This window comes from Conger conger, chromosome 9, assembly GCF_963514075.1.
Source record: "Conger conger chromosome 9, fConCon1.1, whole genome shotgun sequence".
Taxonomy (NCBI): Eukaryota; Metazoa; Chordata; class Actinopteri; order Anguilliformes; family Congridae; genus Conger; species Conger conger.
In genome coordinates this window covers 2,410,702-2,428,803 of record NC_083768.1, presented here as the reverse complement: position 1 = coordinate 2,428,803, position 18,102 = coordinate 2,410,702, and the positions used below count along the sequence as shown (strand labels likewise).

Here is an 18,102-nt window from a genome sequence, read left to right as displayed (position 1 = left end):
CTGGATAACTGCACTGAGTAAAACCCACAAAGCAGGATGACTGAGTTAGCTGGATAACTGCACTGAGTAATACCCACAGAGCAGGATGACTGAGTTAGCTGGATAACTGCACTGAGTAAGACCCACAAAGCAGGATTACTGAGTTAGCTGGATAACTGCACTGAGTAAAACCCACAAAGCAGGATGACTGAGTTAGCTGGATAACTGCACTGAGTAAAACCCACAGAGCAGGATTACTGAGTTAGCTGGATAACTGTACTGAGTAAAACCCACAGAGCAGGATTACTGAGTTAGCTGGATAACTGCACTGAGTAAAACCCACAGAGCAGGATTACTGAGTTAGCTGGATAACTGCACTGAGTAAAACCCTCAAAGCAGGATGACTGAGTTAGCTGGATAACTGCACTGAGTAATACCCACAGAGCAGGATGACTGAGTTAGCTGGATAACTGCACTGAGTAAAACCCACAGAGCAGGATGACTGAGTTAGCTGGATAACTGCACTGAGTAAAACCCACAGAGCAGGATGACTGAGTTAGCTGGATAACTGCACTGAGTAAAACCCACAAAGCAGGATTACTGAGTCAGCTGGATAACTGCACTGAGTAAAACCCACAAAGCAGGATTACTGAGTTAGCTGGATAACTCCACTGAGTAAAACCCAGAATAGCTCTTTTTACTTCGATCTATGCTCCAGACGGACGGTTTTGGATTTTACTGAGTGCAGTTATCTGGCTAAAGGCCCATCCACACAAAGAAATGTAACCATACCTATAGCTATAATGATGTGAGCATCCTCAGTGATGAACCGTAACTACAACCATAACGATGTGAACATCCGCTCTGCTGAACAATGACACTCTCTAAATAGCCTCTCTGCGATGTCGCCTGCCGTTTTTTAACATGACGCCCTGTGAATTCGGATGGACTTTGATTGGCTGTCGCTGCCGTTCGTGCAGCTGGAGAATATGGCCATGGAAACGATCGCTCATCGCTCATCGCGCTTATTCATATTTATAGCTATGACATATTTATAGTTATGGTTCTTGGTGTGGACGGGCCCTGACTCAGTCATCCTGATTGGTGGTTGAGGAGGATGTCAGCATTGTGCTGAGAGGGTAACTTATGGGCCCCGCCCCTTCTCTCTGGCCGTTATTCTCTCTGATTAGCATGGATGCCGTTTCCCACAATCCCCCATTCTAAATGGAAAAACTCCATTCATCACAACCGTGCTTGTGTGTGTGTGTTTGGGCTTGTGTGTGTGCGTGCTTGTGTGTTTGGGCTTGTGTGTGTGCTTGTGTGTGTGTGCGTGCTTGTGTGTTTGGGCTTGTGTGTGTGCTTGTGTGTGTGTGTGTGTGTTTGGGCTTGTGTGTGTGCTTGTGTGTGTGTGTGTTTGGGCTTGTGTGTGTGCGTGCTTGTGTGTTTGGGCTGGGAAACACACAGGATTGGGCTGGGGTTGGTCGTCAGCGTTAAAGCTGAAACACACAGGATTGGGGTGGGGTTGGTCGTGAGCGTTAAAGCTGAAACACACAGGATTGGGGTGGGGTTGGTCGTCAGCGTTAAAGCTGAAACACACAGGATTGGTCGTCAGCGTTAAAGCTGAAACACACAGGATTGGGTTGGGGTTGGTCGTGAGCGTTAAAGCTGAAACACACAGGATTGGGTTGGGGTTGGTCGTCAGTGTTAAAGCTGAAACACACAGGATTGGGTTGGGGTTGGTCGTCAGCGTTAAAGCTGAAACACACAGGATTGGGTTGGGGTTGGTCGTGAGCGTTAAAGCTGAAACACACAGGATTGGGTTGGGGTTGGTCGTCAGCGTTAAAGCTGAAACACACAGGATTGGGTTGGGGTTGGTCGTCAGCGTTAAAGCTGAAACACACAGGATCGGGGTGTGGTTGGTCGTCAGCGTTAAAGCTGAAACACACAGACAGGATTGGGCTGGGATTGGTCGTCAGTGTTAAAGCTGAAACACACAGGATTGGGCTGGGCTGGGCTGGGCTCTCTGCAGCTTCATGAGTGTCCTGGCGGGATCATTGCACTTTTTTGAGTTTGAAAGGAAGCAACCGGCTAACACAAAGTGTGTTCTCACAATGTTAATAGAAAGTTTCTATTAATATTATAACATTGTCACTACATGGCAGCAACATTATGAGAATGTTTTGTGCTGGCTGTGAATATGTGCTATGAGTGATTTCTCACCTGTCTCTCTCTCCCCCTTGTTGGCAGGAGGAAGTACAAGAAGACCTCCCAGAGGTAAGACTCAGCTGAGGACTGGCCCAGCCTGTAGCCTAGTGGCTAAGGTACATGACTGGGGCAGCCTGTAGCCTAGTGGCTAAGGTCCATGACTGGGGAAGCCTGTAGCCTAGTGGCTAAGGTACATGACTGGGGAAGCCTGTAGCCTAGTGGCTAAGGTCCATGACTGGGGAAGCCTGTAGCCTAGTGGCTAAGGTGCATGACTGGGGCTGCCTGTTGCCTAGTGGCTAAGGTACATGACTGGGACAGCCTGTAGCCTAGTGGCTAAGGTGCATGACTGGGGCAGCCTGTTGCCTAGTGGCTAAGGTACATGACTGGGGCAGCCTGTAGCCTAGTGGCTAAGGTGCATGACTGGGGCAGCCTGTAGCCTAGTGGCTAAGGTACATGACTGGGGCAGCCTGTAGCCTAGTGGCTAAGGTACATGACTGGGGCAGCCTGTAGCCTAGTGGCTAAGGTGCATGACTGGGGCAGCCTGTAGCCTAGTGGCTAAGGTGCATGACTGGGGCAGCCTGTAGCCTAGTGGCTAAGGTGCATGACTGGGGCAGCCTGTAGTCTAGTGGCTAAGGTGCATGACTGGGGCAGCCTGTAGCCTAGTGGCTAAAGGACATGACTGGGGCAGCCTGTAGCCTACAGGCTAAGGTACATGACTGGGGCGGCCTGTAGCCTAGTGGCTAAGGTACATGACTGGACCTCAGGACAGGGTGGGGCAGGGGGCAGGGGGCAAGGGGAAGGGGCAGGGGTCCCCCCTGAACAGAGAGTTGAGGTTTTGACTGCCCGTGTGCACACAGACGAGGCACCAAGGAGAGTCATCGTGGCGCCGTGGTTGTGTAACATGTTCCTGAAGCCAAAAAAATAAATAAAAACATAAACAATGAAACGTGTGACAATGCAAATGCTGTGTGTGATCTCCTGATGCGGATGTTGCGGAGCGGATGTTGCGGAGCGGATGTTGCGGATGTTGCGGAGCGGATGTTGCGGATGTTGCGGATGTTGCGGATGTTGCGGATGTTGCGGATGTTGCGGAGCGGATGTTGTGGATGTTGCGGATGTTGCGGATGTTGCGGATGTTGTGGTGCGGATGTTGCGGATGTTGCGGAGCGGATGTTGCGGATGTTGCGGATGTTGTGGTGCGGATGTTGCGGATGTTGCGGTGCGGATGTTGCGGAGCGGATGTTGTGGATGTTGCGGATGTTGCGGATGTTGCGGATGTTGTGGATGTTGCGGATGTTGTGGTGCGGATGTTGCGGATGTTGCGGATGTTGCGGATGTTGTGGTGCGGATGTTGCGGATGTTGCGGAGCGGATGTTGCGGATGTTGCGGATGTTGTGGTGCGGATGTTGCGGATGTTGCGGTGCGGATGTTGCGGAGCGGATGTTGCGGAGCGGATGTTGCGGATGTTGTGGATGTTGCGGATGTTGCGGATGTTGTGGATGTTGCGGATGTTGTGGTGCGGATGTTGCGGATGTTGCGGTGCGGATGTTGCGGAGCGGATGTTGTGGATGTTGCGGATGTTGCGGATGTTGCGGATGTTGTGGTGCGGATGTTGCGGATGTTGCGGATGTTGCGGAGCGGATGTTGCGGAGCGGATGTTGCGGATGTTGTGGATGTTGTGGTGCAGATGTTGCGGATGTTGCGGAGCGGATGTTGCGGATGTTGCGGAGCGGATGTTGCGGAGCGGATGTTGCAGATGTTGTGGATGTTGCGGATGCCTAGTGGCTAAGGTCCATGACTGGGGAAGCCTGTAGCCTAGTGGCTAAGGTACATGACTGGGGAAGCCTGTAGCCTAGTGGCTAAGGTCCATGACTGGGGAAGCCTGTAGCCTAGTGGCTAAGGTGCATGACTGGGGCTGCCTGTTGCCTAGTGGCTAAGGTACATGACTGGGACAGCCTGTAGCCTAGTGGCTAAGGTGCATGACTGGGGCAGCCTGTTGCCTAGTGGCTAAGGTACATGACTGGGGCAGCCTGTAGCCTAGTGGCTAAGGTGCATGACTGGGGCAGCCTGTAGCCTAGTGGCTAAGGTACATGACTGGGGCAGCCTGTAGCCTAGTGGCTAAGGTACATGACTGGGGCAGCCTGTAGCCTAGTGGCTAAGGTGCATGACTGGGGCAGCCTGTAGCCTAGTGGCTAAGGTGCATGACTGGGGCAGCCTGTAGTCTAGTGGCTAAGGTGCATGACTGGGGCAGCCTGTAGCCTAGTGGCTAAAGGACATGACTGGGGCAGCCTGTAGCCTACAGGCTAAGGTACATGACTGGGGCGGCCTGTAGCCTAGTGGCTAAGGTACATGACTGGACCTCAGGACAGGGTGGGGCAGGGGGCAGGGGGCAGGGGGAAGGGGCAGGGGTCCCCCCTGAACAGAGAGTTGAGGTTTTGACTGCCCGTGTGCACACAGACGAGGCACCAAGGAGAGTCATCGTGGCGCCGTGGTTGTGTAACATGTTCCTGAAGCCAAAAAAATAAATAAAAACATAAACAATGAAACGTGTGACAATGCAAATGCTGTGTGTGATCTCCTGATGCGGATGTTGCGGATGTTGTGGATGTTGCGGATGTTGCGGATGTTGTGGATGTTGCGGAGCGGATGTTGCGGATGTTGCGGATGTTGCGGTGCGGATGTTGCGGAGCGGATGTTGTGGATGTTGCGGATGTTGCGGATGTTGCGGATGTTGTGGTGCGGATGTTGCGGATGTTGCGGAGCGGATGTTGCGGATGTTGTGGTGCGGATGTTGCGGATGTTGCGGTGCGGATGTTGTGGATGTTGCGGATGTTGCGGATGTTGCGGATGTTGTGGTGCGGATGTTGCGGATGTTGCGGAGCGGATGTTGCGGATGTTGCGGATGTTGCGGAGCGGATGTTGCGGTGCGGATGTTGCGGAGCGGATGTTGTGGATGTTGCGGATGTTGCGGATGTTGCGGATGTTGTGGTGCGGATGTTGCGGATGTTGCGGAGCGGATGTTGCGGATGTTGCGGATGTTGCGGAGCGGATGTTGCGGAGCGGATGTTGCGGATGTTGTGGATGTTGCGGATGTTGTGGTGCGGATGTTGCGGATGTTGTGGATGTTGCGGATGTTGTGGTGCGGATGTTGCGGATGTTGCGGTGCAGATGTTGCGGAGCGGATGTTGTGGATGTTGCGGATGTTGCGGATGTTTTGCGGATGTTGCGGAGCGGATGTTGTGGATGTTGCGGATGTTGCGGAGCGGATGTTGCAGAGCGGATGTTGCGGATGTTGCGGATGTTGTGGTGCGGATGTTGCGGAGCGGATGTTGCGGAGCGGATGTTCCGGTGATTTTCTCACGCGTTACGACTCGGAGTCCGCCCGTGGGATGAGAGCGCAGACCACGCTCCCGACCAGATCTGGAAAACCTCCTACAGGCACCGCCTCCCGACTGCTCGACGGGAATGGAAACAGAATCCGCTCCCAAGACCGCTCGCAACTGACCAATTCGAGCCGATCGTGCCCAACTTTTTGTTTTGACGTCAAAAAAACCAGTTGAATTTGCTCGGTATCTCATGTCGATTGCATAGCGACGTTACAACCTCACGTTTTGCTCACCTACAAGACCGTAGATCTCCAGGAACAGTTAGTGTTGGGGCTGATCAATTTAATTTCCTGTCTTTTGAGGCTTTCTGCAAATGCATTTCACTTGGGTTTTTTTTGTGATCAATTGTCTATCTTTACTTTTTGGTACCATGTTTATTTAGCAACATAACATCATCTAAAATCTAGCTTCATAAAACTCTCACACCAATGCCCTTGCAGCACTACTGGCTGTTCTTCTTGTGAATCGCTTTGTGATTGGTTAAGATGGCCCTCTGCTCTAAAGCCAGTCTGTGATTGGTTAAGATGGCCCTCTGCTCTAACGCCAGTCTGTGATTGGTTAAGATGGCCCTCTGCTCTAAAGCCAGTCTGTGATTGGTTAAGATGGCCCTCTGCTCTAACGCCAGTCTGTGATTGGTTAAGATGGCCCTCTGCTCTAAAGCCAGTCTGTGATTGGTTAAGATGGCCCTCTGCTCTAAAGCCAGTCTGTGATTGGTTAAGATGGCCCTCTGCTCTAAAGCCAGTCTGTGATTGGTTAAGATGGCCCTCTGCTCTAAAGCCAGTCTGTGATTGGTTAATGCATTGTGTGCGTGTGTGTGTGTGCGTGCGTGTGCGTGCGTGCGTGCGTGTGCGTGCGTGCGTGTGCGTGCGTGCGTGTGTGTGTGCGTGTGCGTGAGCATGTGCGTGTGTGTGTGTGTTCATTGTTGTGTAGGTGCTGCAGTTGTTTTTAGCCCCTTCCCTTCTCGTCTAACACTTTTGGTGGAAGTGTTGTTGTTCTACGTCTTAAAAGTGAGGAAAAGACCAAACCGATGATTGAGTTGCTATCAGACCGCTTGTATTACAAGAACATTTGATAATATTGCCCACAGGACTAAACTACCAGCCACAGACTGGGACAAATACGAATATAGATTTCATTTTGCCTTTTGCCTTTTGGGGACGTGTGGTGTACTGCATCTGACTCTGAAACAGAAAGTAATTACGTCTTTTTGCCTGATTATTTTTGGGTAGGATAATCTTTTCTCCCAACAGTTTCAGTTCCAAGAGTCAATATCTTTCTCATTATTTATTTGCTTTTAACAGGAAACATAATGTTGCTATCAATTTTCGCACATTGCATTATGATGTCACTCTAACGGCGGGGACCTGCCACTGCTGTTGGCTGTGAGGCTGGCCTGCCTCCACCCTTCATGGTCAGACTTCAATGAGGAATCATGCGGATGAGCTGCTCTCGTATTGGAATGAGTCCTGTGGCGTGTGTGGCCACAGATCACCTTCAGCACCACTTGAAAATCGTCCAAAAAAAAAAAAAAAAGAGCCCCGTTTGTTTTGCCTCGCTGAATTTGTTCATTGAGCGCCTGTGCCTTTTTAGTGACAGTGAATCGTGGAGCCTCCACCTCGTAATTAAGCGGATAATCACCTGGCTGAAATGGACCCCAGCCGCGGGGGACTGCGCTTTTCTCGATGGTTCCTCTGCCTTTGTGACCGTGGGTCAGGGAAGCTCTCGCCCCGGCCTGTACTGATCTCGTCCCTCCTCATGAACCCGTGCAGTGGAGTGACTGTCTCCATCCTCCACCCTCTCCGTCTCATGTCCACTGACATCTGGTCTGTCACTGTGGTCAGCACTGGCACGCTCCCCCTCTGCACGGGAAACGCTGGTTTGGTGGACCTGTTGCACTACTCCTGAGGTAGATGACTATCATCAGTTTTTTATGTTTGCGTTTGTAAACGGCTTCAGACATAAACAGCCCCGAAGCTCAGGGTGACCTCTGACCTTCCTTTATAATTCCAGCAGCAAAACCCTAACCCCTATCCCTGATCGAGAGGGAGAAAGAGCATATATTATTATTTTTTTATTAGGAATAATAATAATTATTTTATTTATTTTGTTGACGCATTTCTACTTATTTATGTGAATATACTATAGATATATATATGTTTACATTTTCTGGCAGTAAATGAAGTTGAATTTTAACTCGGGGAGACCGCTCTCGTCCGTTCCGATGCGCTCTGTGTGTCCTCCAGCGCAGAGACTCAGGTTCAGGGTTCATCTCTAAACCCTTTTACGCCCTCACCAGGAAAAGAGCCGTTATGATGACGTGCTCCACCGAACAGTGGAGCAGAACATTCAGCGGTTAATCTCACTCTCACACACCGCTCCTCATTTCCCGCGCATCAGTCATGGACCGTACAGGCTATTCTGTGTCTGCGAACGTAATTCCACTTTGTGAATCACACATTCCCAACATTCCCAACATTCCCGAACCTCTGGATACGTTCACTTGAGGCATTCCGATTGGAATGTTCAGGCACAGAATTTACAAAGACGCATTTCAAATTTTATTCAGTTTAGCTTTATTCATACAGGGCCGGTTGGCTGAGCACACATGCTCATTTACAGCACTGCCCTGTCATGCACCCTAACCTCTGTGTCTTTGGGCTGTTAGAACAGCTGTTAGATCCTCTGGTTAAAACCAGTGCAGTAATGTGTGAGTATGCACTCTGTAGTGTGGGCGCTGTAATGTGTGAGTATGCACTCTGTAGTGTGGGCGCTGTAATGTGTGAGTATGCACTCTGTAGTGTGGGCGCTGTAATGTGTGAGTATGTACTCTGTAGTATGGGCGCTGTAATGTGTGAGTATGCACTCTAGTGTGGGCGCTGTAATGTGTGAGTATGCACTCTGTAGTGTGGGCGCAGTAATGTGTGAGTATGCACTCTGTAGTGTGGGCGCTGTAATGTGAGAGTATGCACTCTGTAGTATGGGCGCTGTAATGTGTGAGTATGCACTCTGTAGTGTGGGCGCTGTAATGTGTGAGTATGCACTCTGTAGTATGGGCGCTGTAATGTGTGAGTATGTACTCTGTAGTGTGGGCGCTGTAATGTGTGAGTATGCACTCTGTAGTGTGGGCGCTGTAATGTGAGAGTATGTACTCTGCCTGTCTATGGTAGAAAAAGACTATCACTTATCAGCTTACTGGAACATTCTATTTAGCCGTCATGTTGTAAAGCTTTTGTTTGAAATCCATAATGTTGTAAAGCTTTCTGGCTGTCTTGTCTGTCTGTCTGTCTGTCTGTCTGTCTGTCTGTCTGTCTGTCTACTCTATCCATTGCTTCTGTTTCTCTTGCCTTCCTCTCCCTCTCTCCTTCTCTCTCTCTCTCTCTCATTTGTAAGTTTTACATTTACATTTTGTCATTTGGCGGACTTTTAATCCAAAGAGATTTACAAGTGCATAGGTTCTTCCACAAGTTAAGGCATCACATCCATAACTAGTAGAATACACATGAAGTGCTGTTCTAAACAAAAAATACAGTCATCGGAAGTGTAATATTTTTGTTGTTGGTTTAGACAAGAGGGATATATCGGAAAGGGGGGGTGGAGAATCAGGAGTTAGGACTAAGGTACAGTTTGAAAAGGTGTGTTTTTAGTCTGCGTCAAAATAGGGGGAAGGATTCTGCTGTCCTGACAGTGGTAGGCAAGTCATTCCACCAAAACGGAACCAGAACGAAAACAGGCGTGAACGTGCAGCTCGACCGCCATTCGTGCCATCTGGCTGTTTCAACCCGCCCCCACCCATGTTCTTCCTGTCTCTGTAATCTGCCCCACCCGTGTGCTGAGTTACAGAGATTACAGCCGACTGAGGCATGCCCACCAACATGTGTGTGTATGTGTATGTGTGAGTGTGTCTGTCTCTGTGTGTGAGTGTCTGTGTGTGTGTGTGTGTGTGTGTGTGTGTGTGTGTGTGAGTGTGTGAGTGTGTGAGTGTGTGAGTGTGTGAGTGTGTGTGTGTGTGTGTGTGTGTGTGTGTGTGTGTGTGTGTGTGTGTGTCTATGTGTCAGTGTGTGAGTGTGTGTGCGTGCGTGCGTGCGTGCGTGCGTGAGTGTGTGTCTGAATGTCTGTGTGAGTGTGTGTGTGTGTGTGTGTGCGTGTGTGCGTGTGTGCGTGTGTGCGTGTGTGCGTGCGTGCGTGTACGTGCGTGTGTGTGTGTGTGTGTCTGAATGTCTGTGTGAGTGTGTGAGAGTGTGTGAAAGTGTGTGAGTGTGTGAGTGTGTGAGTGTGTGAGTGTGTGAGTGTGTGAGTGTGTGAGTGTGTGCGTGTGTGCGTGTGTGCGTGTGTGCGTGTGTGCGTGTCTGTGTTGTGTGTGTCTATGTGTGCACATGCATGAGCGTGTGTGCATGTGTTTTTCCTCCATTCCATCCTGCCCGCTTCCATACACTGACATGAATATCAGGTTTCACCTCCAGGGGGAGACTGTGAGCAGTAGTGGGTTAAAAAGAGCGGAATGAATGGGGGTCAATGGCAGTTCTGTCAGAGAAAATGTTTTTTTCGAGATGGAGAACATTCTCTTACCTTGGATAACAGTATACGATTTTCTGTGAACTTCATGTTTGTTTGGGTTTGCTAATTTACTCGCTCTTATTTGGCTAGTGGAATACGGGACAATTGCATCGTGTACCCTCAATGCTAGTGGAAATCGTAAAACATGTATCTCAGCTTATGATGATGTATGATTATAAAACAGGCGGTGTAACAATGACAGTAATACTCCAGGTACTGTAAAATATTTGAAATAGACCATTTTAGAGCATTTAGCTCCATTCAACACCATGTATTCTCCTCAGTTTAGCAATGCCACCACACTGCCCCCTAATGTTCAAAGTATAACACTGCACGTTATTTTGTTTTAGTGCAGGGGGTGGCATGCCCTGTCTCTCTCTCTCTCTCTCTCTCTCTCTCTCTCTCTCTCTCTCTCTCTCTCTCTCTCTCTCTCTCTCTATGATTTGGTGCTCTGAGACAGCTGGAGGGGCTCCACAAATCACGGAGCCCATTAGTAACAAACTATAAAACAACACAGATGGTGATTGGTGGATACGTTTTTGGCCACTCAATTCCTGGCTAATATCCTCAGGGATCTGGAAATTGCAGCCAGATAATATTGATCAATAAATGTGAGCATTGTTCTGCTGGTTGTTGCTAAATTGCTTGATGCATGGAGGGTGTCTCTGTCTTACACCTGGAGGTTGACGTTACGGCTGTTTCAGCCGCATTTTATTATTCCCGGAGACGGGGCCCGGCTGCCGGGTTAAATCTCCTCATCTGGCAGTTGTTATTTACATTCAGTAAATAACAACTCTGTGTGTGAGTGTGAGTGAACGAGTGAGCGGGCGTGCATGTGTGGTGTGTGGTGTGTGGTGTGTGGTGTGTGGTGTGTGGTGTGTGGTGTGTGGTGTGTGGTGTGTGGTGTTTAGTGTTTAGTGTTTAGTGTTTAGTGTGTCGTGTGTCGTGTGTCGTGTGTCGTGTGTCGTGTGTCGTGTGTCGTGTGTCGTGTGTCGTGTGTGGTGTGTGGTGTGTGGTGTGTGGTGTGTGGTGTGTCGTGTGTCGTGTGTAGTGTGTAGTGTGTAGTGTGTGGTGTGTGGTGTGTGGTGTGTAGTGTGTAGTGTGTAGTGTGTCGTGTCGTGTGTGGTGTTTAGTGTGTGGTGTGTCGTGTGTCGTGTGTGGTGTGTGGTGTTTGGTGTGTGGTGTGTGGTGTGTGGTGTATTTCTCATGACTGTCCTGTATAACTGCAGTAATGCAGTTGCTTAATGAACAGCAGGTCCTGCTGGGGGGCTTGTGCTGACTGAACTGTTCCAGCCAGTCCATGCTGTCTTCAGCACCATATCATCCACTCTTACTGGGTCAGCTGTCTGATAGAAGATGGGAGTAAAGGAAATATCCTACGAAATATCAACCTCCTGTGATGCAGTACTCTACACTACCTATAATTTACCATGAATAAAAACTCTAATCTGTTATTAATTACAGTTATTTTTATAAACAGTGCTGATTTATTATATTGATATAATTATAATATGAGCACTATGAATGTATCTCTGTGTTAAGGAATTATGCGTGCATTTGTGCACATGCATGTATCGGTGTGCGAATGTAAGTGTGTGTGTGTGGCATGCTTGTATGTGTGTGTGTTTGTATGTCTGTATTATACCCATCACCCAGAAAAGCACTTGTGTTGGCTTTAGTATTAATTCTCTCCTGGGATTGGCTGGAGGCTATCTGGAACACATCCTGGTCTTTGCATGAGATGAGCAGATTGTGTTAGCTTACACAGATCCCATATCATTTACGAGCTGTGTGCGTGTGCGTGTGTGTGCGTGTGTGTGTGTGTGTGTGTGTGTGCGTGTGTGTGTAAACACAGCAGACATATGTTGTGTTAAAGCATGTAGTTTTGGTAAAGGGACGTGCCCACAGACCGGTATGCAATCATGTCATATGTCAGCGCAGTGTTGACTGTGATTGGTTGCCCTGCTGGTAGGCGGGGTCTCGTGCACAGGACTGTGGGTGTACAGTAAGCAGACCCAATGGAACCCGGTGGAACCTGGTGGAACCCGGTGGAACCTGGTGGGACCTGGTGGAACCTGGTGGAACCCGGGCTAGAATAGAGTACTGAGCTTCAGGCCATGGTTCTCTCTGTCAGTCTGACAGTTTGACTGGGGGAGCAGGTGATCCCTTTCTGCTGTAACGAGTTTATAAATGTTAGGTGCCTTTTTTAAATGAATCCCACCCCCATGACAGCATGACTTTCAGTGGACTGGCATTTCCCATACAAGTCTGACATTTAGTGTCTTTATATAACTCCCCCGCCTACCCGCCCCCTGAGTATAGGGGCTGATGTCGGGTATAAAATCACTTTGTTTGCATAACTTAAATAGGCACACGGATAAACAAAGTACCTGACCTGACCTTGGTCTCCCTGGAGTCCATCCCAGCTAACACAGTGGTTTTTTGGTTTTTTGTCAGTGTTGTAGCGTTGCCACTACATTGTAGCAACATTGTGAGAACATTTTGTGTTTGCTGGTCAGCTGATTTCAGTGAAGGACAGGCCTTCTGTCACCAAAATGTGTTTGCGTGAGTGTGTGTGAATGTGTGTTTGTGTGTGTGTTGTGAGTGAGTGAGTGAGTCAGTATTTCTCTCCAGACTGTTGTGTTTGGTAAAACAGTAATGTTTAAATATGTGTTTCTCTCCAGACTGTTGTGTTTGGTAAAACAGTGATGTTTAAGTCTCTGTTTCTCTCCAGACTGCTGTGTTTGGTAAAACAGTGATGTTTAAGTCTCGGTTTCTATCCAGACTGTTGTGTTTGGTAAAACAGTGATGTTTAAGTCTCGGTTTCTCTCCAGACTGTTGTGTTTGGTAAAACAGTGATGTTTAAGTCTCGGTTTCTCTCCAGACTGTTGTGTTTGGTAAAACAGTGATGTTTAAGTCTCTGTTTCTCTCCAGACTGTTGTGTTTGGTAAAACAGTGATGTTTAAGTCTCGGTTTCTCTCCAGACTGTTGTGTTTGGTAAAACAGTGATGTTTAAGTCTCGGTTTCTCTCCAGACTGTTGTGTTTGGTAAAACAGTGATGTTTAAGTCTCGGTTTCTCTCCAGACTGTTGTGTTTGGTAAAACAGTGATGTTTTAGTCTCTGTTTCTCTCCAGACTGTTGTGTTTGGTAAAACAGTGATGTTTAAGTCTCTGTTTCTCTCCAGACTGCTGTGTTTGGTAAAACAGTGATGTTTAAGTCTCTGTTTCTCTCCAGACTAAGATGTTTGGTGAAGCAGCTGGACCGTGGGGAGGCTTCGCTTGTGGACCTGAAGAAAAACCTGGAGTATGCGTCCACCGTGCTGGAGTCGGTGTACGTGGAGGAAACGCGGTAAGTCTACTTCCCAACTAATGCTATTTCAACGGCCACATTCTCTCTCTCTCTCTCTCTCTCTCTCTCTCTCTCAAGTCAATTCGAAATGCTTTATTGGCATGAAATACAGCGATGGCAATATTGCCAAAGCATATGGACGTCAATCAAATCTGAATACAGTACAGTAAATATGCATGTGTGCACAACGACAATAACTATGTTCACACTAAATGAACAGAGACGGAAAGAAACGTGTGCGTTAGGATGGTCACGGAGGATATGGCAGGCTCTGTGACTGTGTTGCGCAGTGGAGTGTTTATGGGCGCAGTGAGTGATGCTGATGATGGACGCGTGCATAATTGATGGCACCACTGCTGAATCTGTCCATCAGGAAGGAAAGGCCGAGTGATTTAAGCTTTGCACTGGAGCCTGAAGCTTTTAATTTATGATCCAGCAGCACAACATGCGAAAGATCAATGGGAGAGATTTACAGCAAAAACCTCCCCCGCCTTCTCCCCCTGGTGTCACAGCAAATGTATTCCCCCAACACTCCATCGTGTCACATCAAAAATCTTCCCAACTGACTCCAACATGTGTTACATCAAAAACCTTCCCCCACCCGCTCCTCAAAGTGTCACTTCAACAATATTCCCCCAGGCACTCCGTCATGTATCTCTCTCTGAGTGTGGCAGTGAGGCTGGTCTCTCTCTGGGTGTGGCAGTGAGGCTGGTCTCTATCTGAGTGTGGCAGTGAGACTGGTCTCTCTCTGAGTGTGGCAGTGAGACTGGTCTCTCTCTGAGTGTGGCAGTGAGGCTGGTCTCTCTCTGAGTGTGGCAGTGAGACTGGTCTCTCTCTGAGTGTGGCAGTGAGACTGGTCTCTCTCTGAGTGTGGCAGTGAGACTGGTCTCTCTCTGAGTGTGGCAGTGAGGCTGGTCTCTCTCTGAGTGTGGCAGTGAGACTGGTCTCTCTCTTCCCTCCAGTTGGCTGGTCTCTATCTGAGTGTGGCAGTGAGGCTGGTCTCTCTCTTCCCTCCAGTTGGCTGGTCTCTATCTGAGTGTGGCAGTGAGGCTGGTCTCTCTCTGAGTGTGGCAGTGAGGCTGGTCTCTCTCTGAGTATGGTAGTGAGGCTGGTCTCTCTCTTCCCTCCAGGAGGCTGGTCTCTCTCTGAGTGTGGCAGTGAGGCTGGTCTCTCTCTGAGTATGGTAGTGAGGCTGGTCTCTCTCTTCCCTCCAGGAGGCTGGTCTCTCTCTGAGTATGGTAGTGAGGCTGGTCTCTCTCTTCCCTCCAGGCGGCTGGTGGACACGGAGGATGAGCTCAGTGACATCCAGTCGGACGCGGTGCCGTCGGAGGTCCGTGATTGGCTGGCCTCCACCTTCACGCGGCAGATGGGGCTGATGCTGCGGCGCACGGAGGAGAAACCGCGATTCAGGAGCATCGTACACGCAGTGCAGGCTGGGATATTCGTGGAGAGGTGAGACTCACACACACATTCAGGAGCATCGTACACGCAGTGCAGGCTGGGATATTCGTGGAGAGGTGAGACACACACACACATACACACACACACACTCACACACAAATATGCACACTCACACACGCACACACACGCATACACACAATCACACACATATTACATTACATTACATTATTGGCATTTGGCAGACGCTCTTATCCAGAGCGACGTACAACAAAGTGCATACCCATAACCAGGGATAAGTTCGCTGAAAGACCCTAGAGGTAAGTACAATTTCAATTGCTACCTGTACAACAAAGATAAGGACCAGGGCCTTTTTTTTTAAAACAAAGAAACAAACAAACAGAGCAAAAGTGACCAAAGTTAACTATCCAAACACTGCTTACCTAGCCAACTAAAAATACCGATACACAAAGCAAGTCACAGAGACAACAATTAAGGTTCACAGGGAGGTAGGGAGGGATGGGGAGAGGTGCTGCTTGAAGAGGTGTGTCTTCAGCTTGCGCTTGAAGGTGGGGAGAGATTCTACAGTTCTGACCTCAACGGGGAGTTCGTTCCACCACCGTGGAGCCAGAACAGATAGTAGTCGTGAGCGTGAGGTGGAGGTTCTGAGAGCGGGAGGTGCCAAGCGGCCTGTGGAGGCTGAACGAAGAGGTCTGGCAGGGGTGTAGGGTCTGATGATTTTTTGTAGATAAGCTGGGGAAGACCCTTTGACTGCTTGGAAGGCTAGCACCACACACACACACACACACACACACACAAACACACACAAATACACTCACACACACGCTCACACACACACACACAAATACACTCACACACTCACACACACACACAAATACACTCACACACACACACACTCACACACATACACACTCACCCACACACTCACACTCAAACACACACACACACTCACACACACATACACACACATACAAACACACTCACACACACACATACGCACTCTCACACACACATACACACACGCACATACACACATACACACACTCACACACACATACACACACATACAAACACACTCACACACACACATACGCACTCTCGCACACACATACACACACGCACATACACAAATATGCACACTCACACACACACACATGCTGACACTCACACACACAAACACACACGCACACACACACACACATACACACACTCACACTCACACATACACACACACGCACACACACACGCGCACTCACACACATACACACACTCACACAGACACACACACACTCACACACACACTCACACACACATACACACACATACAAACACACTCACACACACATACGCACACACACACACAAACACACAAACACACACAAATACACTCACACACACGCTCACACACACACAAATACACTCACACACTCACACACACAAATACACTCACACACACACACACTCACACACACACACTCACACACACTCACACATACGCACACACACACACAAACACACAAACACACACAAATACACTCACACACACGCTCACACACACACAAATACACTCACACACTCACTCACACACACATACGCACTCTCACACACACATACACACACGCACATACACACATACACACACTCACACACACACACATGCTGACACTCACACACACACAAACACACACGCACACACACACACACACATACACACACTCACACTCACACACATACACACACACATACACACACGCTCACACACACATACACACACGCTCACACACACATACACACACGCTCACACACACACACACACTCACACACACACACTCACACACACTCACACACACACACAAACACACAAACACACACAAATACACTCACACACGCTCACACACACACAAATACACTCACACACTCACACACTCACTCACACACACATACGCACTCTCACACACACATACACACACGCACATACACACATACACACACTCACACACACACACATGCTGACACTCACACACACACAAACACACACGCACACACACACACACACATACACACACTCACACTCACACATACACACACACGCACACACACACGCGCACTCACACACATACACACACTCACACACACATACACACACGCTCACACACACATACACACACGCTCACACACACATACACACACGCTCGCACACACACATACACACACACACACACACAAATACACTCACACACACGCTTACACACACGCTCACACACACACACACACACAAATACACTCACACACTCACACACACACAAATACACTCACACACACACACACTCACACACACACACACACACTCACCCACACACTCACACTCAGACACACACACTCACACACACATACACACACATACAAATACACTCACACACACATACGCACTCTCACACACACATACACACATGCACATGCACACATACACACACTCACACACACACATGCTCACACTCACACACACACATACACACACGCACACACACAAACATACACACACTCACACTCACACATACACACACGCGCACACACGCGCACTCACACACATACACATACTCACACAGACACACACACACACACACTCACACACACATACACACACGCTCACACACAAATACACACACGCAAAAACACACATACACACACTCACACACACATACACACACGCTCGCACTCACACATACACACACATACACACAGACGCACACACACGTGCACATACACACACTCACACACATACATACACACACACTCACACACACACAAACTCACACAGACACACACACTCACACACGCACGCACATCACACGATCTGCAGAAATAGTTGGAATGGTCTAATTTCCACAGCAGTATACCTAGGGCTTAATAACCATCTCGGATCCTAGGAGAAATCTGCCTCTGTGTGGGAATCTGCCACCAGTGATGACATCTCTTCCACCTGTTCTGAGGAGGGCTTGTGTGAACTCTGGCTTTTTTGGATCACTTCATGGCTCATTATGACTCTCTGGTTTGGGCTCTTAAGCAAAGAAACCAAGTGATCTGGGAGCTTCGGCAGCCAGACTCCCACACGCATAGAGCGTGTATTTTTTTTTTGCCAGGTATGGACATTATACTTTTAGACCGTCATTTTTTGACATCTCTTATTGAACACTGATGAATAATTGGATAC

At 48.8% G+C, this 18,102-nt stretch overlaps 1 protein-coding gene across 3 annotated transcripts in view; it reads left to right on the top strand.

Annotated features, from left to right (window-relative positions):
• LOC133136347 (dual specificity calcium/calmodulin-dependent 3',5'-cyclic nucleotide phosphodiesterase 1C-like) overlaps window positions 1-18,102 on the top strand; it is a 118,103-nt gene that overhangs the window by 42,038 nt on the left and 57,963 nt on the right. Inside the window, exons 2-4 of one of the 3 annotated variants that reach the window (XM_061253777.1) lie at window positions 2,227-2,253; window positions 13,359-13,472; window positions 14,742-14,924. In XM_061253777.1, the coding sequence (XP_061109761.1) occupies window positions 2,227-2,253; window positions 13,359-13,472; window positions 14,742-14,924 (324 nt within the window). Of the gene's footprint in view, window positions 1-2,226; window positions 2,254-7,433; window positions 7,477-13,358; window positions 13,473-14,741; window positions 14,925-18,102 lie in introns of those variants that run through there. The other 2 variants (XM_061253778.1, XM_061253776.1) reach the window with 2 other exon arrangements.